Source organism: Triticum aestivum, chromosome 1A (assembly GCF_018294505.1).
Source record: "Triticum aestivum cultivar Chinese Spring chromosome 1A, IWGSC CS RefSeq v2.1, whole genome shotgun sequence".
Classification (NCBI taxonomy): Eukaryota; Viridiplantae; Streptophyta; class Magnoliopsida; order Poales; family Poaceae; genus Triticum; species Triticum aestivum.
In genome coordinates this window covers 396095821-396123213 of record NC_057794.1, presented here as the reverse complement: position 1 = coordinate 396123213, position 27393 = coordinate 396095821, and the positions used below count along the sequence as shown (strand labels likewise).

At 40.8% G+C, this 27393-nt stretch overlaps 2 protein-coding genes and 1 long non-coding RNA gene across 3 annotated transcripts; 2 read left to right on the top strand and 1 right to left on the bottom strand.

Annotated features, from left to right (window-relative positions):
- Nucleotides 1-1977: 1977 nt before the first annotated feature.
- Nucleotides 1978-2682, bottom strand: LOC123137743 (em protein CS41). The gene is made up of 2 exons (XM_044557624.1): nt 2484-2682; nt 1978-2409 (listed from the first exon to the last, which is right to left on the bottom strand). The coding sequence occupies exons 1-2, from the start codon at nt 2602-2604 to the stop codon at nt 2246-2248; spliced, it is 285 nt and encodes a 94-aa protein (XP_044413559.1). The 5' UTR covers nt 2605-2682; the 3' UTR covers nt 1978-2245.
- Nucleotides 2683-20333: 17651 nt separating this feature from the next.
- On the top strand, nt 20334-22180 carry LOC123186488 (cleavage and polyadenylation specificity factor subunit 3-I-like). Its single transcript, XM_044598276.1, has 5 exons — nt 20334-20521; nt 20614-20712; nt 20794-20839; nt 20917-21066; nt 21782-22180. The coding sequence occupies exons 1-5, from the start codon at nt 20334-20336 to the stop codon at nt 22178-22180; spliced, it is 882 nt and encodes a 293-aa protein (XP_044454211.1).
- Nucleotides 22181-25364: 3184 nt separating this feature from the next.
- LOC123137694 (uncharacterized) lies at nt 25365-26125 on the top strand. Its single transcript, XR_006468471.1, has 3 exons — nt 25365-25402; nt 25484-25534; nt 26050-26125. It is a non-coding gene; the product is annotated as an uncharacterized lncRNA (long non-coding RNA).
- Nucleotides 26126-27393: the final 1268 nt, after the last annotated feature.

Genomic DNA, 27393 nt, shown 5'->3' with positions numbered 1-27393 from the left:
TCGTGCTATGAGGAGAATCAGTTTGATAAAAGTAGTTGACCAAGAAGAAATTCTAGAAGGCGAGAAAAATTTCATGTTAAATATTTGTTTCTTTTGGTGATCATATCAATCACTTCATTGAAAAAGGGCTTAAAAAACTCATGGTGTGTAAAGATTTATTCGAATTTACTGTGCATGTGATTTTTGCAACAGCTAAAAGAAGCTTTTCAAACTTGGAATTATTGAAGGACCATTTGGCGTAAACAATGACCCAATAAAGCTTAAATGGTTAGGCAACATTATGCATGCGAAAGAAGGATGAGATTGACATCGACACAATCATAAGTGACTTTGTATCAAAGAATGTTACAATAAATTTTTTAAAATAATAATGTGTATAAGTTATTATATAAACATGGATTTTGGATGTAGTTGTATTTATTAGAAACATTTCGTGTAGAATTAAATTAATTATTATTGTTGTGATGATTATATTAAGGGCCCCGAATGTTACTTTCGCCCCGGGCCCTCAAAATCTCACGACCGGCCCTGATGCTCTGTCTCCTTTTTAATTGCTTTGCCATATCATATTTTTGCCTATGTGACACCCTTAGCACCTGTATACCATGGAGCACCGAGAAAGGCCGTAGAAGCTAACTGGGATACTAAAGTACACATGATCACTATACACATAATCACCTACTGCATGCGTGCTCACGTCAAGATCCGACTACGACGACGGCGGTGGCTGAATATTATGCTCGTTTTGTTGGTGGATGCAAGGACCAGTAAGATTTTTCTATTTTCTTTGTTTCTTGCAATTTTTCTTGGTGTGATGTCTCTTTAGATTTCTCCTCAGATCTGCCATGTATGGACTACATTACGGGCCGCCCTGCCACTCGTGCTCTTGGATTATCCGGACATAGTTTCATGACGTCGCACGCTGACAGTGGAGTTCTCTGGGGCACGGCATACCAGGTCCTTTGCCCGTCGGCAACTAGCCCCTGGCTTGCCCCCTCTATGAAAGCCTCCGTCCCATTATAGAGTAAGATTTTTGTTTGGCAACTTCTACGAAATCGTGTCCTCTTGGGGATAGAGGTACTTAAGTGGCACGGATCTGAGGACGGTATATGCCCTCTCTGTGCAGTACCGGAGACTGGGAACCATATTCTCTTCTCTTGTACGGCAGCGAGAGTATTATGGACTTTCGTCCGCGAGGTGTTGGGGCCTGATTGGGAGGCCTTAAATCTCGCGGAGTTCCTTCAGCTTCGAGCTATACAGCCAACACGACATCACTGTCTATTTTGGCTTATTTTGCGGCAATGCCGTGGACTCTTTAGACGATTAGGAATAAGATGGTGATTGAGAAGGTTTTCTCGAAGAAGGCATCTGACTCCCTCTTCAAATTCCTTGCTTTCATGTAGCACTGGCACCCGCTCTCGAGGCAACGTGATCGTGATCGCCTCGGCTTGATAATGGATGCGCTTTTGGCCTCGGCACCCGCTCTCGAGGCAGCGTGATCGTGATCGCCTCGGCTTGATAATGGATGCGCTTTTGGCCTCGGCGCGTCAGCTGGCGTCCTTGTAGGGCCGCTTAGTGGTAGCCATTAGGTGGTTTTTTTTATATTTTTTTTATGCTTTCTTGGGCTTATTTATGTTGTGGCCCAGCCGTTTTCTGTTGGATATTGTTCAAACTTGGATCGTGTGGATCGTTGTTTTATTTATAAAGCGGAGCGAAAGCCTATTTCGAGAGAATGTATGTTGTAATATGTTGATATTATATTGATATAAATATAGTACTTCTCAAAAAAAAAGCGTCAGAAATTGTAGTACCACCGGTTATCTTGATGCTCGAGGGTTAGATCCCGAACGGGATTCACTTGGCGTCCATCTCGCTGAGTTCGTAGGTTTAGGATTTCTTGGGGAATGGGAACTATTTATACCATATACCAGGTACATTGCTGAGCGAACATTGCACACAGACGGAGTTTCAGATTCATAACAAACAAACAGACGCACTACATTACAGAGAGCAGCATAGCTTGGCCACAACTTACAACGACAACCAGCTAGTAGAAGCTAGCTGGGACACTAAAGCACACACGATCACTGGACACATGATCACCTACTACATGCGTTCTCACGTCAAGATCCGAGTACCTGACGACCTACATTATTCAGTACCTGGGACACGCTAAACGGACAACATCCAAACACGGGCGAGCAGTCAGTTGCTTTGCTAAGCTAGGAGGCACTGAACTGAACATCTAGGACTTGGTCTTGAACTTGGACTCGTCGATGTCTATGCCCTCCCTGGCGGCGCGCTCGCCGCCGGACTCGTCGTTGGTGCTCAGCCCGCCCTTGCGCCCCATCTCACTGTACCCCTCCTCCCCCATCTGCTCCTTCCGAGTCTGCCCACCACGGCTGCGCCCTGCAGCAATGCGCGCTTGTTACAACAATGCATGTTCAGTATGTATGTAGCATTGGCATATCTTAAGTACGTACCTTCGGCGAGTTTCTCCTGCGCCTCGTAGCTCTTCCCGCCGGTGCCTCCGGGGACGACGGTCTGCCCCTCGCGGGCCAAGCTGTCCAGCTCCGACCTCCCCTTCTCCTGACCGGACGCCATTGCTGACAGGTGCTCGACCGCTAAGGTTCCTGAAACGGACGTGTGCGTGTGATGTATGCAACTGCTGATGCTCGAGCCAATGATGGTGGCAAGGACGAGTCATACGCCGCGTTTTTATAGCTGGAGGGGCGCGGTGCGTCGTGAAGCACGGAGGCGGCACGTGTGCGGCGACGCGGACGGTCGTCGGCCTGCTCGTTGTCCCTGCTGTCGCGCCACGTGTCCGGCAAGGGCCTGGAAGACAGCACGTAATGGGCGTGCCCTCTCGCAGGCATGGAGTTATCCGAGAAAGGGGAGGTGCCGAGAAGCTCAAGGAGCTATGCTATACACACGACAAAAATGGACGACTCATAGACGATGTTTAAAATCCGGCTACACATGCGTGCATACATCAGGCATCAGCCGTTGAATTTCTGTGTCGTGCATGCGTCGGCCAGAAAAATCGTGCATGAAGCAATTTCGAAGCTCAAGACTCTGCTGGCATGCATGCGTTGTCGACGCGTGTGCGTTTGTATCCAGCATTTGGCGGCCGGGCTCGGTCGGAAGCTGGCCGTGAAACGACCGTCATGCCATTTGTTCGTATGGTTTGCTCACAACGTAGTCGAGCTTGTACTTTCTATCTACATTTTTTTGCGGGAAACTTTTTTATCTAATATTTATATTTCTATTCTACGTGTTTGCTATTTCGTTTAATCTTTTGTAAGGACACATGTGTCCGGTTGTAGATTGTTTCACGATTCGCTAAATCGTTGGATTCCACACGGGACCATACCTAGTTTTATTGGTACCAAGTTTCAGAAGATGAAACCTGATGAAGTTTTAAAACTTATCAAAACGTATGCAATAGTTATTTTATTTCAAAGCCTTGATCACAAGGAACATGAATATGCAAACGAGATTTAATTTAGACATTTGATTCAAAGATATCTCTTCTATTTTCAAAAAATACGTAATGTTTCCATTTCGCATGTCCTTTGTCTGCCCCTCTCCTCTTGCTCATCCCTCCCATGCTAACGCTTAAACTAATCACACAACTATCCTGCAAACTGCTGCCTCAAAGCCCAAACCGCTTCATTAACATGACCTTCCTCGACTCCCAGCTCCCAAGCCCCAAATCACTTCCCCTTTGCCCAACCGCCGCATATGTAGAAGGCTAAGCTGCACTATCGGATCATCACTGTTCACACGCGCGCACATGCGGATGGGGCTCATCCTTCGAGGAAGCGCTACAGCCGATGTGTTGTTGTTCACCTGGAAGGTGCTTGTCAAACCAGTATGCGATGTGTAGATCACATAGCGCCGCCGACACACCCTGATGACCGAGACACTGGCAGCCATCACCCCTCCTCGATGCCTGTCACACTCCAGGGTGGATTGGAGGAGAAAATCAAGCAAAGAGGCTAGGATTTCGAGGGAAATTGGGAATCGAAACACTCTATTAAAGAGGAACCTCTCCTTTGCATTGTACTATAGCTATAGCTACAACATTGGGTTGTAGGGGAATCTTATGGTCACAACTTCTTATAAGAGACAGTCCCTCGGGTTATGCAAACACCTTAGGATATTGTTGTAGTAGTTATTCTATTGCGGGAGGGGTTACATGTGTTTACCCTTGGTAACAGTGACATCCCTGATCGGATAAATAGCATATGCAATAGCTCCAGTTGTTAGCATAGAAGCTGATTTTGAACTGTAAATTTCTGTGGCTGCAGAAAATGAGTTACAAGCAGAGATAGTAGTTTGATGGGTACCATTCTTCCTCATCAGTATTTGATTGTTTTCATAATCAAAAGACATAGGGTTGTGCTTTGCTAGCAGATCACACCCAATTACCATGTCATACTATGACAAATTAAGAATCCTACAAGAATGTTCAAACTCTTCTTTGCCCATGTGAAATGTAGTAGTAGGAAAATATTAGCCACGCCACAAAATACCTCCACTATCACAACTATAGACTAATCTTTCAGTATAGGACAATTTGTAGTCAAAGCAAATTTCAGACTTAAATGTAGAATTAGTTCCGGAATCCACTAAAGCAAGAGCTTGTTTGCCTCCAACCTGTACTAATACAAACAAAGTGCTCACTCTAGTAGTGCTAATGGCTTGCAAAGAAATTTGCATGCAATTTTCATCAGGATTTGGTTGCTCCAACTGTTGGGGAATGTAATACTAATTCAAAATTTTCCTACGTGTCACCAAGATCAATCTAGGAGATGCTAGCAACGAGAGAGAGAGAGAGAGAGAGAGAAAGGGGGTGCATCTTCATACCCTTGAAAATTGCTAAGCGAAAGCGTTACAAAAACGTGGTTGATGGAGTCGTACTCGCGGCGATTCAAGTCGCGGAAGATCCGATCAAGCGCCGAACGGACGGCGCCTCCGCGTTCAACACACGTACAGCCTGGGGACGTCTCCTCCTTCTTGATCCAGCAAGGGGAGAGGAGAAGTTGAGGGAGAGCTCCGGCAGCACGACGGCGTGGTGTTGGAGCTTGCAGTTCTCCGGCAGGGCTTCGCCAAGCACTACGGAGGAGGAGGAGGTGTTGGAGAGGGGGAGGGTTGCGCCAGGGGAAGGGTGCGGCTGCCCTCCCACCCCCTCTATTTATAGGGTGAAGGGAGAGGGGGCGGCCCCTTTAGATCCCATCTAGAGGGGGCGGCCAAGGGGGGAACTTGCCCCCCAAGTTTGGTGGGAGGCGCCTTGGGCCCTTGGGGGCGCACCGGCCCACTAGGGGCTGGTTCCCACCCTTGTTCAGCCCACTTGGCCCATCGGGGAAGGTGGCCTGATACGTCTTCAATGTATCTATAATTTTTAATTGTTCCATGCTATTATATTATCTGTTTTGGATGTTTAATGAGCTTTAATATGCACTTTTGTATTTTTTTGGACTAACCTATTAACCGAAGGCCCAGCGCAAATTGTTGTTTTTTGTCTATTTCAGTGTTTCGCAGAAAAAGAATATCAAACGTAATCCAAATGGAATGAAACCTTCGTGATGATCTTTTTTGGAACAAACGCAATCCAGAAGACTTGGAGTGGAGGTCAAGGAAGCCACGAGGCGGCCATGAGGCAGGAGGGCGCGCCCTGATAACCCACAAGTGTAGGGGATCGCAACAGATTTCGATAAGTAAGAGTGTCGAACCCAACGAGGAGCTAAAGGCAGAACAAATATTCCCTCAAGTTCTATCGACCATCGATACAACTCTACGTACGCTTGACATTCGCTTTACCTAGAACAAGTATGAAACTAGAAGTACTTTGAAGGTGTTTTTGGATAGGTTTGCAAGATAATAAAGATTAGATAAATAAAAAGTAGGGGCTGTTGTAAGTAAAGACACAATAAAGTAAATATAGCGAGTGTGGAAAAGTGGTGGTAGGAGTTGCGAAATTGCCCCTAAGCAATTGACTACTTTACTAGACCGATAGCAAGTATTATGTGGGAGAGGCCACTCCTAGCATGTCATCCCTGACTTGGAATTCTATGCACTTATGATTGGAACTATTAGCAAGCATCCGCAACTACTAACGTTCATTAAGGTAAAACCCAACCATAGCATTAAGATATATTGGTCCCCCTTCAACCCCGTATGCATCAATTTCTATGCTAGGTTGAAGCTTCTGTCACTCTTGCCCTCCAATACACAGTCCTATAAACATACAACTAACCCTAGGGTGTGATCCACGTGTTCACTCATACGATGGGCACCAAAGGACAGCAACATAACCACAAAAAAATTAAATCAATCATAGCAATTCATCAACCACCGATAGGACAACGAAAATCTACTCAGACATCATAGGATGGCAACACATCATTGGATAATAATATGAAGCATAAAGCACCACGTTCAAGTAGAGGGTACAGAGGGTTGCGGGAGAGTGGACCACTGTAGATAGAGGGGGGAAGGTGATGGACATGTTGGTGAAGATGGCGGAGGTGTTGCTGTAGATCGCGGTGATGATGATGATGGCCACGGCAGTGTTCCGGCGCCACCGGAAGAGAAGGGGAGAGGGGGGGCCTTCATCTTCTTCTTCCTTGACCTCCTCCCTAGATGGGAGAAGGGTAGTAATATTGGCATGGAACAATAAAAAATTATAGATACGACGGAGACGTATCAGCATCCCCAAGCTTAATTCCTGCTCGTCCTCGAGTAGGTAAATGATAAAAAAATTGATGTGGAATGCTACCTAGCATAATCTTCATCCCATATCTAATCATGGCATGAATATTAAGACACGAGTGATTCAAAGCAATAGTCTATCATTTGACATAAAAGCAATAATACTTCAAGCCCACTAATAAAGCAATCATGTCTTTTCGAAATAACAAGGCCAAAGAAAGCTATCCCTACAAAATCATATAGTCTGGCTATGCTCCATCTTCACCACACAAAATATTCACATCATGCACAACCCCGATGACAAGTCGAGCAATTGGTTCATACTCTTTAACGCGCTTCAGCATTTTCATCCCTCACGCAATACATGAGCGTGAGCCATGGATATAGCACTATAGGTGGAATAGAATGGTGGTTGTGGAGAAGACAAAAAGGAGAAGATAGTCTCACATCAACTAGGCGTATCAACGGGCTATGGAGATGCCCATCAATAGATATCAATGTGAGTGAGTAGGGATTGCCATCCAACAGATGCACTAGAGCTATAAGTATATGAAAGCTCAAACTGAAACTAAGTGGGTGTGCATCCAACTTGCTTGCTCATGAAGACCTAGGGCATTTGAGGAAGCCCATTGTTGGAATATACAAGCCAAGTTCTATAATGAAAATTCCCACTAGTATATGAAAGTGATAACTCAAGAGACTCTCTATATGAAGAACATGGTGCTACTTTGAAGCACAAGTGTGGTAAAAGGATAGTAACATTGCCCCCTTTTGTGTGTGTGTGGGCTTCTTTGGCCCCCTTTTTTATTTAGACTTCTTTGGCCTCTCTCTTTGGGGGGGGGGATGCTCTAATAATGATGATCATCACACTTTTATTTACTTACAACTCAATATTACAACTCGATATCTAGAACAAAGATATGACTCTATATGACTGCCTCCGGCAGTGTACCGGGATGTGCAATGATCTAGCGTAGCAATGACATCAAAAATGGACAAGCCATGAAAACATCATGCTAGCTATCTTACGATCATGCAAAGCAATATGGCAATGAATGCTCAAGTCATGTATATGATGATGATGGAAGTTGCATGGCAATATATCTCGGAATGGCCATGGAAAATTCCATGATAGGTAGGTATGGTGGCTGTTTTGAGGGAGGTATATGGTGGGTTTATGTTACCGGCAAAAGTTGCGCGATACTAGAGATGCTAGCAATGATGGAAGGGTGAGAGTGCGTATAATCTATGGACTCAACAATAGTCATAAAGAACTCACATACTTGTTGCAAAAGTTTATTAGCCCTCGAAGCAAAGTACTACTACGCATGCCCCTAGGATGATAGATTGGTAGGAAAAGACCATCGCTCGTCCCCGACCGCCACTCATAAGGAAGACAATCAATAAATACCTCATGCTCCGACTTTGTTACATAACGGTTCACCATACGTGCATGCTACGGGAATCACAAACCTCAACACAAGTATTTCTACTAATCCACAACTACCCACTAGCATGACTCTAATATCACCATCTTTATATCCCAAAACTATTGCAAGGAATCAAACATATTATATTCAGTGATCTACAAGTTTTATGTAGGATTTTATGACTAACCATGTGAATGACCAATTCATGTCATCTCTCTAAATAGATATAAGTGAAGCAATAGAGTTTAATTCTTTCTACAAAAGATATGCCCACGCTCTAACAAATATAAGTGAAGCAAAAGAGCCTTCTACAAATGGTGGTTGTCTAAGTGAAGAGAAATAGGCAATCCAAACTTCAAATGATATAAGTGAAGCACATGAAGCATTCTATAAAGCCATACTCAAAAGATATAAGTGAAGTGCATAGAGTATTCTATAAATCAACCAAGGACTATGTCATACCAGCATGATGCATAAAAGAAAAGTGAAAACTAAATGCAAAAGACGCTCCAAGATTGCACATATCGCATGAACGAAACGAATCCGAAAACATACCGATATTTGTTGAAGAAAGAGGGGATGCCTTTCGGGGCATCCCCAAGCTTAGACGCTTGAGTCTCTTTGAATATTTACTTGGGGTGCCTCGGGCATCCCCAAGCTTGAGCTCTTGCCTCTCTTCCTTCTTCCAACACCGAGACCTTCTCGATCATCGAACACTTCATCCACACAAAACTTCAACAGAAAACTCGGTAAGATCCGTTAGTATAATAAAGCAAATCACTACTCTAAGTACTGTTGCAAACCAATTCATATTTTGTTTTTGCATTGTGTATACTGTAATATAACTTTTTTCATGGCTTAATCCACTGATATGAATCGATAGTTTCATCAAAACAAGCAAACTATGCATCAAAAACAGAATTTGTCTAAAACAGAACAGTATGTAATAATCTGAACATTCACCATACTTATGATACTTGAAAAATTCTGCGAAAATTAGGAAACATAAACAATTTGTATAGGAAGACAGTGCAAAAAGAATCAGAACCGTTTGACGTTTCAGTTAAAAATGTAAAATCGCGTACTACAGCCAAAGTTTCTGTCCTGCACCGTATAAACCATCAAGCAAATGTAAACATCCTAAAGGTAAACCTTGGCACATTATTTTTATAATACAATGGAATTGTACAAGGGGGTAATTATTTTTGTTGAAAAGTTTCTGTAATCAAGGTTCACAAAGTTGCCGTGAGCATGAACAAAGTTCAAGGAGCTCTTCCACTTCAACAATGCTTGTCTTTCTCACTTTCACTTTCTTTTTGAAAAAGTTTTGGGTTCCCCTCTTTATTTTTGTTATTTTTAAACTATATGAAAGCACTCAACAGAAATAAATGACTCTCTAAAACTTCCGGGTTGTCTCCCTGGCAGCGCTTTCTTTAAAGCCATTAAGCTAGGCATATAGTGCTCAAGTAATTGATCCACCCGAATCCCAAGGTATATCAAAGCCAATTTTAATTAACAATGATTTGTAATTTAGTAGTGAGTACAAAGTAACATATATCATGTAACAACGAAGTCTAACTCTCTTCCTGTGCATCGACATGTCATAAAAGAACAATTCATGCACACATGGTAAAGGCCAATGCATAGTATAAACAGTTTCTTGCAATTTTGTTGTATTGGAAACATAGAGAGGTGGAGATATAGTTCCTCTCTCATAATAATTGCAAGTAGGGGCAGCAAGCACATGCATATTATATTCATCAAAATCATCATGTGCAACGGTAAAAGACAACCCATCAATATAATCCTTAATAAGGGCAACCTTCTTCGATATAGTGTAGTCGGGAGAATTCAAAAGGATAATAGGACTATCATGTGTGGGTGCAATAGCAACAATTTCATGTTTAACATAAGGAACTATAGCAAGTTCATCTCCATAAGCATAATTCATATTGGCATCTTGGCCACAAGCATAGCAAGCATCATCAAAAAGGGATATTTCAAGAGAATCAAAGGGATCATAACAATCATCCTTCGGTAAGCACGAAGGGAAATTAAATAATGTATGAGTTGAAGAGTTACTCTCATTAGAAGGTCGGCAAGGGTAGCTAATCCGCTCTTCCTCCTTTTGTTCTTTGCTCTCCTCCTCATCTTTTTCATCCAATGAGCTCACAGTTTCATCAATTTCTTCTTCCATAGACTCCTGCAAATATTAGTCTCTTCTTGGACAGCGGGGTAGTCCTCAATATATGGTTCAACATAGGCATTAGAAGCATAATTATCATAGCAATATTTAAGTATGGAAATATTTTCAGATTTGTAAAAAGTAGCATCATACGTTTCGATCAAAGAAGCAATTTCATAAGCACCCTTGAAACCAACAAATTCTTCAATTTGTTGAACATCATAGTAACTATAAACACCCTTAGCATACGAAGATACAATTCCATTATCACTAAACTCACATTGATAGGGAAGGTGTTTCTTAGGGTTTTCAGAACAACAAGTAATATCATATATTTCGCATAAATTCCAAGCATAGCATTGCAAACGATGAATTTGACCCAGCAAAATTTTCCCTTTTTCAGATATTTGGTGTCGCACATAACAAGCATGCTCATCTAAAGATTTGCCCTCAACTAAGCTAGTTGGGGTTTCAACACGAGCACATAGGGATCGAAGATGATCCAAGTAATAAGCTTCTGCAGTGTGATAGATTTTGAGTGGTTCTTCAACCATTGGTTTAGTAGGTACAACTAATTTTTTTGGTATTTTGCATTTCCTACCAATAACTAAAGATAGAAAACAACTAAGAACAACAAATAAAAATTACTTAGTGATAAAGCAAACAAGCACACACGAGAATATTCACCCCACGCTATTGCTCCCCGGCAACGGCGCCAGAAAAAGATCTTGATAAGCCACAAGTGTAGGGGATCGCAACAGTTTTCGATAAGTAAGAGTGTCGAACCCAACGAGGAGCTAAAGGCAGAACAAATATTCCCTCAAGTTCTATCGACCACCGATACAACTCTACGTACGCTTGACGTTCGCTTTACCTAGAACAAGTATGAAACTAGAAGTACTTTGAAGGTGTTTTTGGATAGGTTTGCAAGATAATAAAGATTACGTAAATAAAAAGTAGGGGTTGTTGTAAGTAAAGACACAATAAAGTAAATATAGTGAGTATGGAAAAGTGGTGGTAGGAGTTGCGAAATTGCCCCTAAGCAATTGACTACTTTACTAGACCGATAGCAAGTATTATGTGGGAGAGGCCACTCCTAGCATGTCATCCCTGACTTGGAATTCTATGCACTTATGATTGGAACTATTAGCAAGCATCCGCAACTACTAATGTTTATTAAGGTAAAACCCAACCATAGCATTAAGATATATTGGTTCCCCTTCAACCCCGTATGCATCAATTTCTATGCTAGGTTGAAGCTTCTATCACTCTTGCCCTCCAATACATAGTCCTATCAACATACAACTAACCCTAGGGTGTGATCCACGTGTGCACTCATACGATGGGCACCAAAGGACAGCAACATAACCACAAGGTAATTAAATCAATCATAGCAATTCATCAACCACCGGTAGGACAACGAAAATCTACTCAGACATCATAGGATGGCAACACATCATTGGATAATAATATTAAGCATAAAGCACCATGTTCAAGTAGAGGGTACAGCGGGTTGCGGGAGAGTGGACTGTTGTAGATAGGGGGGAAGGTGACGGAGATGTTGGTGAAGATGGCAGAGGTGTTGGTGTAGATCGCGGTGATGATGATGATGGCCACGGCAGCGTTCCGGCGCCACCGGAAGAGAAGGGGAGAGGGGGCCCCTTCGTCTTCTTCTTCCTTGACCTCCTCCCTAGATGGGAGAAGGGTTTCCCCTCTGGTCCTTGGCCTCCATGGCATGGGAGGGGCGAGAGCCCCTCCGAGATTGGATCTGTCTCTCTGTCTCTCTCTGTTTTTGTGTTCTGTTCTGTTGCCCTTTCACCGTTTCGTATATATATGGAGATCCGTAACTCCGATTGGAACAACACCTTCGCCATGATTTTTTTCCAAAAAATAGCTTTCTTGTGGCCGGAGAAGGGCATCAACCGCCTTATGGGTGGACCATGAGGGTCAGGGGGGCGCCCCCCTGCCTCGTGGCCACCTCGGGCACCGTCTCGCGTGGATTTTTTTTCCGGAATTCTCCAAATATTCCAAAAATATTCTCCGTTCGTTTTTATCCCGTTTGGATTCCGTTTGATATGGATATTCTATGAAGCATAAAACATGCAACAGGCAGGAACTGGCACTGGGCACTGGATCAATATGTTAGTCCCAAAAATAATATAAAAAGTTACCAAAATATATGAAAGTTGTAGAATATTGGCATGGAACAATCAAAAATTATAGATACGACGGAAACGTATCACACCCCCCACCCTCATGGGCCCCTCATAGCTCCACTGATCTACTTCTTTCGCCTATATGTAGTCTTATACCCTGAAAACATCCAGGGGAGCCACGAAACGACTTTTCCGCCGCCGCAACCTTCTGTACCCGTGAGATCCCATCTGGGGACCTTTTCCGGCGATCTGCCGGAGGGGGATTCGATCACGGAGGGCTTCTACATCAACACCATAGCCTCTCCGTAATGTGTGAGTAGTTTACCACAGACCTTCGGGTCCATAGTTATTAGCTAGATGACTTCTTCTCTCTCTTTGATCTTCAATACAAAGTTCTCCTCGATGTGCTTGGAGATCTATTCGATGTAATCCTTTTTGCGGTGTGTTTGCCGAGATCCGATAAATTGTGGGTTTATGATCAAGTTTATCTATGAACAATATTTGATTCTTCTCTGAATTCTTATATGCATGATTTGATATTTTTGCGAGTCTCTTCGAATTATCAGTTTGGCTTGGCCTACTAGATTGATCTTTCTTGCAATGGGAGAAGAGCTTAGCTTTGGGTTCAATCTTACGGTGTCCTTTCCCAGTGACAGCAGGGGCAGCAAGGCACGTATTGTATTGTTGTCGTCGAGGATAACAAGATGGGGTTTATATCATATTGCATGAGTTTATCCCTCTACATCATGTCATATTGCTTAAAGCGTTACTCTGTTCTCTTGAACTTAATACTCTAGATGCATGCTGATAGCGGTCGATGTGTGGGGTAATAGTAGTATATGGAGAATCGTTTCTGTCTACTTGACACGATGCCTATGTTTATGATCATGCCTAGATATTCTCATAAATATGCGCTTTTCTATCAATTGCTCGGCAGTAATTTGTTCACCCACCATAAGATATGCTATCTTGAGAGAAGCCACTAGTGAAACCTATGGCCCTCGGGTCTACTTTCCATCATATTAATTTCCCGTCAACTAGCTATTTCTGTTGCCATTTATTTTGCAATCTTTATTTTACAATCTATACAATAAAAATACCAAAAATATTTATCTTATTATCTTTATCAGATCTCACTTTTGCAAGTGGTCGTGAATGGATTGACAACCCCTTTATCGCATTGATTGCAAGGTTCTTATTTGTTTGTGCAGGTACTAGGTGATTTGTGTGCAGTCTCCTACTGGATTGATACCCTGGTTCTCAAAAATTGAGAGAAATACTTACGCTACTTTGCTGCATCACCCTTTCCTCTTCAAGGGAAAACCAACACATGCTCAAGAGGTAGCAAGAAGGATTTCTGGCGCCGTTGCCGGGGAGGTTGCACCAAGTCAAGTCAAGATTTGATCTCCCGTCAACAAGCCATTTCTGGCGCCGTTGCCGGGGAGATCTACGCTCAAGTGAAGACATACCAAGTACCCATCACAAACTATTTTCCCTCGCATTACATTATTTGCCATTTGCCTCTCGTTTTCCTCTCCCCCACTTCACCTTTGCTGTTTTATTCGCCCTTTTTCCGTTCGCTTCTTCTTGCTTGCCTCTTGTTTGCTTGTGTGTTGAATTGATTGTTTGTCACGATGGCTCAAGGTAATACTAAATTGTGTGATTTTTCCAATACCAACAACAATGATTTTATTAGCACTCCGATTGCTCCTACTACCGATGCTGAATCTTGTGAAATCAACACCGCTTTGTCGAATCTTATTATGAAAGATCAATTTTCTGGCCTTCCTAGTGAAGATGTCGCTACCCATTTGAAGCTATTTCCGTTTTTGCTTAGAGATCGTGCTAAATTGAAGCTATTTCCGTTTTCGCTTAGAGATCGTGCTAAAACTTGGTTCTCTTCTTTGCCTAAAAATAGTGTTGATTCATGGAATAAGTGCAAAGATGCTTTTATCTCTAAGTTTTTTCCTCCCGCTAAGATCATCTCTCTTAGAAACGATATTATGAATTTTAAGCAACTTGATCATGAGCATGTTGCACAAACTTGAGAGAGAATGAAATTAATGATACATAATTGCTCTACACATGGTTTGAATTTATGGATGATTATACAAAAAAATTATGCTGGATTGAATTTTGCTTCTAGAAATCTTTTAGATTCGGCCCCGGGAGGCACTTTTATGGAAATCACTTTAGGAGAAGCTACTAAACTTCTAGATAATATTATGGTTAATTATTCTCAATGGCATACCGAAAAATCCACTAGTAAAAAAGTTCATGTTATTGAAGAGATTAATGTTTTGAGTGGAAAGATGGACGAGCTTATGAAGTTGTTTGCTAATAAGAGTGCTTATTTTGATCCTAATGATATGCCTTTGTCCACTTTGATTGAGAATAATAAATAATCTATGGATGTGAATTTTGTTGGTAGGAACAATTTTGGTAACAACGCGTATAGAGGAAATTTTAATTCTAGGTCGTTCCCTAGTAATTCCTCTAATAATTATGGTAATTCTGACAACAACTCTTATGGAAATTTTAATAAGATGCCCTCTGATTTTGAGACTAGTGTTAAAGAATTTATGAATTCGAAAAAGAATTTCAATGCTTTGCTTGAAGAAAAATTGCTTAAGATTGATGAGTTTGTTAGGAACGTGGATAGAATTTCTCTTGATGTTGATTCTTTGAAACTTAGATCTATTCCATCTAAGCATGATATCAATGAGTCTCTCAAAGCCATGAAAATATCCATTGATGAGTGCAAAGAAACAACCGCTAGGATGCGTGCTAAAAAAGGATTGCTTTGTGAAAGCGTGTTCTTCTAGTTTTCATGATAATAATGATGAAGATCTAAAAGTGATTGGTGTGTCTCCTATTAAGTCTTTGTTTGCCAATATGAATATTGATAAAGATGGGACTGGAGATGAGTCAACTTTAGTTAGAAGGTGTCCCAATGATTCGGAGTTTTTAGATCTTGATGCAAAAATTGGTGAAAGTGGGATTGAGGAGGTTAAACTTTACATAGCAATGAACTCACTATTTTGGATTTCAAGGAATTTAATTATGATAATTTCTGTAAACTTGCACCTTGCGGATTCCAACATTAAGAAACCTATGGGAAGAATTAATGATGTTCTTATTGTTGCAAATAGGAATTATGTGCCCGTAGATTTCATTGTTCTTGATATAGATTGCAATCCTACATGTCCTATTATTATTGTAGACCTTTCCTTAGAACGATTGGTACAATTATTGACATGAAAGAAGGAAATATTAGATTCCAATTTCCGTTAAGGAAAGGCATGGAACACTTTCCTAGAAATAAAATTAAATTACCTTATGAATCTATTATGAGAGCCACATATGGATTGCATACCAAAGATGACAATACCTAGATCTACTAGTAGAGTGCCCGTGCGTTGCCACGGGCTCTTGAAAAAGTTTGCAGGAGTTACATGTTAAATTCAACACGTACAAACAATATAACAGAAACATAATTATTTAATAACTGAACTTTATTTTTGCAATGTAAATTGATAACATAAGAAAAATTAAAGACATGTCCATGTAACAAACTGAGCGATGTTCCAACTAAACATCTATTATAAAGCTATTAATATCTAGATGATGCGCTTAAGAAATTCTTGCACAATATCCGGTAAGTTTCATTTAGCCTCATTCCCACGATGTTTTAGCAAGTATAACAAAAACTGCTTCCTCAATTCATACCCATCCTGCACAAACGCATACATGTAGTTAGTATGAAATTTTCATGCCGAAGGTCTTAAAACATGTAACGGACAATACTCACTGCGCAAATCGGCTTGACCAAATCTTCACCGTTCCACCAGAGAATAAAATAAAAAACAAAATAGCCAGACAAATTCCTGTAAAACATTAAATTAACAATGTAAATAATATAGTAATAACAAAAGTAAATGTTTTTGTTATGAATTCATTACCCATCTATACTTGTTGGAACACCGGACTGAAATAAACGTTGCCATTTAGATAGATCATAATTCCAACCAGGCAGCTTAATTTCGAGTGCTTCTTTGAAATCCCTTGCAAAACTTTTTAATTTCAGTGCATGCCTCAAATTTTTCTCCTCTAACGATTGTGATGTTTGAATAGGATCCATAATATATAGACGACGTGCCTCTTTGTCAATGACGTACAAAATGTATCGGTCGATGGATGCATAGGGAAGATAAATCTACAAGTGCGGGTATTAGAAACAACAATAAACCATGATAACAATTGTCAAAATAATTTACTTACCTTGTTGCACGATGAGATGTCGTTGTCCATCTCAGGCCAGCTATCAAATAATGTTGCCAAACTCTGAATTGTTTCCTTCTCGCAAAACTCCTGACCTCGTGTTGACTCTAACATCATGGACTAAGTAAAAAAAGAAATATTGTTTCAACACATTGATAATAATGACACATAGAATGAAGAGTTAAGATAATTTACACAAAATCATAGATCCATGTAGTGCACAGGAGGGTATGTGAACAATACTCCCTCGTCACATGCCAGCATGCGCACGGCTGTGTTGAAGCAGTCATTGTCCATGGTCTGCTCCATGTTAAGTATGAACTGAAGTTTCTTAAGACTTAAGCCCATTGGATCGGGTGTCGAGCTCCGGACCCATACCTTACTATAAATTGGATGATAAGAAGAATAATATTATAAATCCGCATATTAAATATTGATGCATGATACTTACTCCAAACACCCAGCATCATCGATAGACATGATGTAGTTGCAGAGGCCGACAAGTAATTCACATTGGTCCGTGGGTATGATAGTGATTGGGGCAGGACGTTTGTCTTTGACTACGTCAGATGGATTCTCCAGGATCTCGATATCAGAATTAGCTAAAGTTTCTTCATCGTTAGGTTGATGGTATATGGGATCTCCTTTTAGCTTATTCTGCTTTGAATCGAGCAAAATGACAGCCAATTTTTTCCTAAAATGTTTCATATCCTCCTACAAAATATATATATAATAAATTTATATAATATTTTGAGATAAAATAACGAGATAATGTATAAAAATGGAATACCTGGGTGAACGTGTCTGACAGTCCATGTGATGTCCAGTATTCCATATAATTTAACATGAACAGTCCACATGATACGCTATAATATTATAAAACAATCCTTTACAATACCACGCAGATAAATCAAATAAACAAATCATTGTAACATGTGCTTACCCATCGGTTTGTATTGCCTTATGAAACTGCTCTACAACCGTCCATTTTGTAACATTAAGATCGGGCCACTTATGACCTCTGATAAACTATGCTCTACAAGTTTTAGACACTTCTCAAGTCCTAGTAACTATTTTATATATGAGAAATATTAGGGAACAAGGCAAACAAAACATATGTTAAGATGAGTAAAAAAATATATACTTACCGTAGTAGCAAGGTCATTGCGTTTGACCCGAGAACCAAGTGAGTCCAATACTTGAATCTCACGTTTTTTGGCATTGGCGACTGCTAGATACCAATGGTAGCCCGGCATGTTAATCGGAATGAATAACTGGTGTAAATATCATACAAGTCACGATCGCAATTAGATATAAATATTAATAATTCATTATAACTATGAATTAAATAAAAACAATCCATAATTATATGCATGGATAACGAGACAAAAACTAACCATATCTTGTTGTAGGTAAGTATTGACATGATGCACGATGCGGTGATATTTTGATGGGTCTATGTCTCTTTCCCCGTCTTCTTTTAACTGGCCAGATACAAACGTGCTAACAATTTCTACCTTTTCGCCCGCCCTAACTTTTAGATGGTCGTGAGCAAGCATGCAATATATGTAAGCATTTATCACCTGTAATCAACATTTACATTATATTTACAATTTATGATATTATATTTTGTTCAAATTATTAATTACAAAGTTTGTGCATTTGGTCTTACACCGTCATGTAAGAACATATCATCTTTCATAAGGCATTCCAAATCGTCGGTTGATAACAAGGCATCTCCAATGTCCACAAACTGGGTATTCTTGGGGGCAGACTTGATTGATTCGATGACTGTAATATCTCTAAGGGTACAAACATAGTCTATCGAATTCATAAAAAAATGAGCCAACTTAGCAATCAAAATGAGCAAAATTAGTTGAATACAAAAGGAAATATCACAAAAAAATTGATAATGATATAAAAAAACCTTGTGGGAGAACATGTAAATTGGCATCTTTTTTGGTTTGTTATGACATATAACCTCGTCGACATTTTTATGTTGTGAATTTTCCCCTTTCAGCGACATCGCATCCGAACCATCAATGTATTCTTTCCGTGCATCTCCAAAGTCCATATCCATGACTTCTGTATTCTGAAATAACAAAAATACAAAATTAGACCTTCTGTATTATCATCTATAAGATACGTACAAAGGAAGTTTAGCTATACGCACCTCTTCTCGTGGTGTTTCAGCATGGTCTGTCATTGTTGCATCAATGCGTATGTCGGAACCCATCAATTTATATCTATGCTAAAATATAATTAATAATTTTTACTGCATCATAATATTATTTAAAATATATAATAAAACTGAATGTGAAACCAACACAAATGTTTTATCTGCTAAAAAAGGCATTTGATTTTATTAGAAAAATAAATATTAAAAATCATTTTACTAACACAACATTTTGGGGAAAACAACAAACTATAATGTTTATATATAAGTAAGTAGGGGTCTGAAATTGCTTAAATTATTTTTAATTAATTGTATAGCATAGCGAAAATTGTTAAACAAAAACTAAAACAAACAAACCAACATTAACAAAGTATATTCGGGAAAAACAACTAAATATAATGTTCTTATATAAGTAAGTAATCATTTGAAAATTATTTAAATTATTTATGTAGGATGTGGAAATCTGTCCAACAAAAGAAAGTAAAACATGCAAACAAACCTTCTTTAACAAAGTATATTTGTGTTTTCTATTATTTACCCCCTCTTATTTTTTTTGTGATGGCCTTGGTTTATTTAATAAGTATAAAAATGTATATCAGTATGAACCATGTATATTATTATACACATTTATTGATTTTGTGAGGTATGTATAGTTTATATATATATATATATGCACAGTTGATTTTTATCCACGGTATTACACAGGGCCAGAACAAGCTGGGCCAGGCCCAGCACAAGTGCATCACAGGCGACGGCCCACCTCCCCACCCGATGGTACACCTCCCCCGCGCGACGGCCCACCTCCCCAGCACGACGGCACACCTCCCCCGCCTCCCGCATAACTCGTGGCCACCTACCCCGCCCCATTCACCTTATCCCATTCACTCCTCACTCCACTCACTTCAACTGCCCCTTTCCCCTCCGCCACCGCATCGCCGCGCGCGTCGACGAGCTGCCGGCCGCGCTCCTCCGCCCGCTCATGCCGCATCAGTCCCTCCCCTTTCCTCTCAACTCACTCACCAGTCGCACATCTAACCCGCTCACCTACTCCAGCCGCATCGTCACGAACGTCGCGGAGCTCGCAACCACCACGACTCCGCCGGCCGACCACCGCACCACTCTCCGGCGACCCGTGTGTGATAGATGTTGATGACCACGGGCACATCGACCAGGCGCGGGTGTTGGATCTGGTCGCCGTTTGGATCCGCGGCGGTGCTGGTCTCCGGCGAGTTCTTTGCTCAGATCCGAAGCGGGGTGCCTCGATCTGCAATGCCAGAAGCCCCAGTACGCCGATCCGAACCATTTCCTCCTCTACTTCTTCCATGTGTTGCTTCCCTAACCTGATCTCATCCTCGCTGTTCTATCGAGGCACTATGGCACGGCCGCACATGGAGGGCCAGGGCGAAGACACGGCCACGGTGGTGCAGCCTGTGGTCCACATCGCCGGCAAGAAGAACCACCACGAGGTCGGGGTCACAGTGGTGCATCCTGTGGTCTTCATCGTCTACCACTCCGCCGTCTTCGGCAACCCCCACCACTTCTGCGTCCACATGTCCTTCACGGGCCGCACCGTCCTGGTTCGCATCCAAACCCCTCCTCCCTCTCCCCGCTTAGCTCTCCTTGTTCTTGTTGGGGGAATCCGACTGACTGGCTCTTCGCTGGTGCCCGGTTCGACTGCGGCATCCACCCGGCCTACTCCGGCATGGCGGCGCTGCCCTACTTCGACGAGATCGACCCCTCCGCCATTGACATCCTCCTCGTCACCCAGTAAGCAACCGCGCCTCCATCCCCACCTGCGCATATCTGCGTTCCTAACGCCTAATTTCCGGCCTTGGATTGGAATTGCAGCTTCCACTTGGACCACGCCGCCTCGCTGCCCTACTTCCTCGAGAAGGTAGGTAGGTAATACGCGTCGGAGGTCGATGTTGTTATGCTGTTTGGTACCTGAATTTGCTCTGTTTTTGTTTGCAGACGACGTTCAAGGGCCGCGTGTTCATGACCCACGCCACCAAGGCCATCTACAGGCTGCTGCTCTCGGATTACGTCAAGGTCAGCAAGGTGTCGGTGGAGGACATGCTGTTTGACGAGCAGGACATCATTCGTTCCATGGACAAGATCGAGGTACAGTACCTTATTTTCGCTTATCTCGTTGTTTCCGGCATGTGTAAATGTGAACGACTTGATCCATTTGGTTTGGTATGAATTGCCTGTAGCCAATACGATGATGATTGATAAAGCCTGGTCGGTAGAAAACTGGAAACACTATATTTAGAGGAGAAAAATAAGAACAAATAAAGATACTACTCCCCCCTGTCTCTGAAAAGAAGGCATATAAATGTTGTCCGAAGTCAAATGGTGCATAGTTTGATCATGTTTGTAGGAAAATTCATCAACAACTACAATACTAAATAGATATAATAAGAAAATATATTTTTGTTGCGTATCCAATGATATTAATTTGGTATCGTAGTTCTTGATAGTTTTTCCTACAAATTCAGTCAAACTCTGTTCTTTAGGTAGATGGAGTTGTTGCCTACATATATATTACATGCTTGGGTAATATTTTAAAGTGAACTTAGATTCAGTCCCCCCATCTAGCTAGTTCCTGCTTCCTGCCTTTGGAGTACTTATGTGTCAGTATTAATTCTGAATTGTCAAAACATTTAAAAGTCGTTGTGCTGTTGGTAAAATTAAGATTTAAGAACCCTGTATTATCTGGGCATTGCTTCCAAATAGCAGGATTTTTTACCTTTACAACTGAGGCCTGATTCTACTTGTGAGGATTGAAAGTCCACAGGGACAATGGACATTGTATTAATATATAATTGTGATGCAGGTCATAGACTTCCACCAGACACTTGAAGTTAATGGCATACGCTTCTGGTGCTATACTACTGGCCATGTACTTGGTGCTGCCATGTTCATGGTGGATATTGCCGGTGTTCGCATTCTTTACACCGGTGACTACTCCCATGAAGAAGACCGGCACCTGAAAGCTGCTGAGATCCCCCAGTTCTCCCCTGATATTTGCATTATTGAGTCAACTTATGGCGTGCAGCAACACCAACCCCGCCATGTCAGAGAAAAGCGCTTCACTGATGCCATCCACAACACTGTTTCTCAAGGGGGGCGTGTTCTTATCCCGGCATATGCTCTTGGTAGAGCACAGGAGCTGTTGCTTATCCTGGATGAGTATTGGTCTAACCACCCAGAGCTCCATAAGATTCCATATTAGAAAAGGTACGCCGATCTGCAACGCAAGAAGCCCCGGTACGCTGATCCGAACCATTTCCTCCTCTACTTCTTCCATTTGTTGCTTCCCTAACCTGATCTCATCCTCGCTGTTCTATCGAGGCGCCGTGGCACGGCCGCACATGGAGGGCCAGGGCGAAGACATGGCCACGGTGGTGCAGCCTGTGGTCCACATCGCCGGCAAGAAGAACCACCACGAGGTCAGGTCATGGTGGTGCAGCCTTTGGTCTTCATCGTCTACCACTCCGCCGTCTTCGGCAACCCCCACCACTTCCGCGTCAAGGTGAGACAAACAGCCCCTCCCCCCTGCCCAGTACCCGCGAATGGACTACGGTCCGCGTTTTGCTGTAATTTGTGGCTAGCTATGTGAGCGTGTACTGCTACTATTAGTATTAGGAGAAGAGAGAGGGAGAGGTAGAGGGAGATATACAAATGTATGTGCTAGCTATTGTGAGCGTGTACTGCTACTATTAGCTTTAGGAGAAGAGAGAGGGAGAGGTAGAGGGAGATAGACAAATGTATGTGCTAGCTAATGTGAGCGTGTACTGCTACTATTAGCTTTAGGATAAGTGCTGTGGATAGCGACAAACTTTGGACGATACACACACGATGGTTAAAAATGGCAAGTCGCCGTCCGCAGGTATGAGCCAGTATAGGAGAACAAGGATAAGCAAGGTCTGTGTGATTTTCTGTGACTGATATAAATTGCAAGAGTGCTAATTTACATATTATTGTAAACTTGATATTATCAAATATCTCGCTAATACAGTAAATGAGGACATGTTTGATTATTTTTCTCCTATATTCTCCATGCAATAGTTCTTATTTAGAAACCAGATAGACACAATACTATCTGGATTTTTTGTAGAGTATGCAATCATATTTAATCAATACAATGTTTTTGCTGATTGGTTAACTCCAATGATTGTATTTGTTCATCCAAAAAAATGTGGTCCTATCAGAAATAGAAAAATGCAATGTTTGCAGCACTACATATTTCTGTATATATTCTGTCATATTGTGTTTTGTGAGGGTAAAATTAGGAAGCACTGCCATTAATAAATTTGGCTTTATGAATACTTTTAGATTATTCCATCGAAGCATTATGTCTCATGCAATTTCTATTACATGTAATGATTTAATATTATGACTCTGATGATATCTATCTTCAGAAGATGATTAAATTTGTTTGTTTTCTGGCATGTTGAAACACTTAAGAAGTTAATTGTTTGTTTTTCTGGCTCAAATATATTTATTAGATTTCATTAAAAGTTAGGCAATCAACTATGGTCATAATTTAAACAGTTAGGTGTATGCCACACTTGCGATGTCCAGAATAGACTGTTAGCCTATAATATCTGAAATAACTGTTTGTATTCAATTGCAGCCCATCTAATAGGACTGCTTGATTAGATCTAAAATCAATTGTATTGGCTATGATATTTTTCTAACCTGGCACTATCTCCAATGGTGTTCTTTTTTTGGATTTTGATGGTATGCCTGACCAAAGCATGATCCTAATCTAGTAGTTGTTGCCCTTTTACAGAATACAAAGATCCAGAAATTTTCACATACCTAGAGGACCTCGCCTTCTTGGTGCTCCTTGCTTACATAAGGTACTCCTAGGGAATTGGTGCTCCAAGTATGGGTATTATGATCCTTTGCTATCTGTGATGGGCAAAGGGAGAGTAAGGAGGGGGGGTGAGGGATGGCAGAGGAGGTTAACATATATAGGTAGGCCATGCAGGGGAAGGCTGAGTAGCAGATATATTTCCAGTTTTACCATATATACTTACGTATGTTGTAGATATCTTTCCTTTTTTTCATCAAACACACCTCATAATAAATTAGAAAAGATGTCAGAAATCAGAACTTACTAAAAAAATAAATTGTTGTATTAATTAAATAAACAACTTATCATGGCAGATAATTTACTGATTGCATGCCATATAAAAACAAAATATCTTATTTGTCTATTTAAATATTGATTCTATTTTTATTATTGTTCAATTTGAATAGGTAAACATGACTTTTCATACGGTTAAATCAAGTTAAATAAACATTCAAATAATCTAAAATGTTTTGTTTCTGAAAGATGGCAATTAACAACCTTCTGTTTTTGTTGTATGCACAATCAAAACACAGACGCACCTAATGCATCATCGACCTGTTACAACGTCAACATCGACTGGGTACGAGCGGCCGTAGGTCAAAGGGGGCGTGGAACTGTTGCAGACCATTTGTGACAGAGCATAATCCAGCGACTTTGCCCAGCTCGGTACATCCTCTACACGACTACATCGTAGCAACTTGAAGAAAATTATTCCTTTTTTTTGCTTCCAAGACCTGATAATCTCCTCGATGATGTATCGAGGTGCTGTGACCCGGCCTCAAAGGCAGGGCCTGGGCGAAGAGGTATCCCCGACGGCCAAGACAAGGCCACGGTGGTGAAGACTGTGGTAAGACAGAGCTGACTCCGACGAATTTGACCAGCCAGGTACATCCTCTACACGACTAAACAGTATCAACTTGAACAAAAATTGACTTGTTTAGTATAGTAGCTTAGTAGTAGTACTGTGAGTGGTCTTGTTTATGTCGAACAATCACTGAACCGGATATGCAGGCCTGGGATTATATATGTGGGGGTCTCGATATTGTTAGTGGACTTGTATATGTTAAGCTTGATGATAAATGCACAAATTGTGTAAGACAAACAGATTGTTTGCTTTGTTAAAGTCTCATTGACGTGCAAAGCAAGATGCATCGTTGTCTTGGTTTGCTAGGATCCAATTAGCCAACCCACATTCCATATATAAAACATTAGCAGGATAGTCTGTTTAGTAATAAGAGCCATAGAGTTAATTGTTTTCCAAATAATTTATAACAAACACTATGAATTTAATTAAATGAGAACTAAAACCTAAATTGCTTGATGATTTCCTCATTTGAAATATTAAAATTGCTAAGCTCAATTATGGCATAATCGCATTTTTAAAAAATAACAATGACGTCAATCAAATTTATAATTTCAAATGTATCTGGCTGTTGAATATCGGTCTCTTTTTTTAATCAAAATTCTTATACTTTGGCGGCGTGGTGGCTATTTGATTTCCCTGTACAAATGTCTGTTTTCAGTGCAAATGTGTCCCTTGATCAACTAAACTGGGTGAATGTAAAATCATGGGGAGCCTTGAAGCCTTCTAATGTAAGAGTATGCTCAACTCAATTTTGATAAGTGAGTCCATTACATCATTCTAATAGGGTCAAGTTACACTTTAATCTGCAGGCAAATAATGCTGGAAATGATCGTTGGATTTCAGTAACACTTGAACATGAGGTACATAGGTTCCATCACTCTATAAATATGTAAAATTTATAAAGAACATGTTTGTATAAATGTAAGAGTAATTTTGAACATTATTTTGTTTAATACATGTTGAATTTTTCTTGAATGCATGATGAACATATTTCAAAACACATATACAATTTTTTAATAGGCATGACAAAATTTTAAAAATAAGTTGAGTAGTTTTTTCTTCGGCGGGAAAAAACATGAATTTGGGAAAAGCATAAAAAGAAACCTTCTGTGGGCCCATAAGAGTGCCATACATTAGAATAAAAAATAAGGCAAACACTTGAAGAGGTAAATAGCAACATGATAAATAGACATCTAGCTCACAAATAGGATTCGTTTTCGTCCAATATACTTAGTCAAAGATGATATATATATATATATATATATATATATATGTCTGGCTCTAACATACCTACTATTTTAGTTTTACGTTTTATCTATATGTACTGATCAATAAGAAAACCCATTGCTCTCTCTAATTTTTGTTTTCTATTCAGGAACACATAAAAGATAATCAGCGTTTATTTGCAAGGATGGAATTGAAGGAATCGGTGAGAGAGGCAGATAAAGGAGAACTTGGAACTTATATAATATATGCAAGGTACGTGCCGTATGATAATCATATTTTTATTGACTACTCGCTAGCTGGAATGTGTTTTTTACTACGAAGAAAAGCTCGTATAGTATAGCAGTGCGTGTATGGATGGAGTTATACTATACGAGGTAGTATATGTTGCGAGGCACTGAATATCTGAAAACATCACCTGCCGGTCTATGAGTACGTTGTGAACCTATCATGGTCTAACACAAAAGTATTCCGGTGCATCTGGAGCACCAAACCTGGTCCAAACTAATATGGCCTTCTTCCCGTAAAATTTAGATGGACGGAAGGATAGATATATAACCAACAAAGCTAGGGGATGCCAACATCAATCTATAGCTAGTGGATACCAACCAACATAAATATAAGAGAAAATGTCAACTGATCATCTGATCAGCACGGGCATTGAAACAGATATTTCCTAGAAAGCAACTAAACATCATTTTATTATAAGGTATTTATCGATGCAGAAGTCCTCCTTAGCCACCAATAAATCTCAACGCTGCTCTAACTTGCTTTGGAATGTTATCCTTTGCTTCTTTATCCCTAACCATCAACAGCTGAACCATTAGTCGCTTCCTGAGACTTTGTGGATCCTACAAATTGTGCATAAACAAAGTCAGAAGATATATTTAGCAAATATATGCAATCTGTAACCTTATTACAAAATCACTTACGTCAGTCCTAGGCATGTTATGAACCATGTCATTACCGATGGTTTCATACAGATGGGCCATCTCCTGTAGAACTTTGAATCCGGAGTCCATGCTGTCACCAAAAAAACATATTGTATTAGCTATATTAGAGCACGCACTAATATGCAAGCCAAATTTAGAATAGTACCGCCGAGGTGAAACATGAATGTTATCTTGTTCGGGCCATTCTACAAGTTGGCTGTTCCTATCAGGGGCCTCCTGTTGTAATACAGAGCTGAATTCTTGCTTCACTAAAAGGGCTTCCCTCTGAAGTTCAGTGCCATGGGGGTCCTCCTCAAAATGAAACACATCCTGGTTCGAATAATCAATAACGATAGTCCTCTCCATTTCCATGTTCACTGCTAAAAGACCGTAGGACGAATCCACGAGTGACAGTGGTAGAAGATACTGCATTTGGTAGACAAAGGTAAATGTCAAACAAAGTAACCAACTAATTTGTAAGAATGAGAACACTTACAATTGTAGGGGTGTGAAACACGTCGTATCTTGGAAAAGGCTCAAGCACAACATTGTTAATCAGTGCA

What these genes read in the sequence shown, in the direction of transcription:
- LOC123137743 (XM_044557624.1), bottom strand. Translation starts at nt 2,604, where the DNA reads ATGGCGTCCGGTCAGGAGAAGGGGAGGTCGGAGCTGGACAGCTTGGCC. An exon ending in GCAGGAGAAACTCGCCGAAG is followed by an intron (nt 2,410 to 2,483) that starts GTACGTACTTAA and finishes GCATTGCTGCAG; the next exon opens with GGCGCAGCCGTGGTGGGCAG.
- LOC123186488 (XM_044598276.1), top strand. Translation starts at nt 20,334, where the DNA reads ATGGAGGGCCAGGGCGAAGACACGGCCACGGTGGTGCAGCCTGTGGTC. An exon ending in TTCACGGGCCGCACCGTCCT is followed by an intron (nt 20,522 to 20,613) that starts GGTTCGCATCCA and finishes CGCTGGTGCCCG; the next exon opens with GTTCGACTGCGGCATCCACC. An exon ending in TGCCCTACTTCCTCGAGAAG is followed by an intron (nt 20,840 to 20,916) that starts GTAGGTAGGTAA and finishes TTTTGTTTGCAG; the next exon opens with ACGACGTTCAAGGGCCGCGT.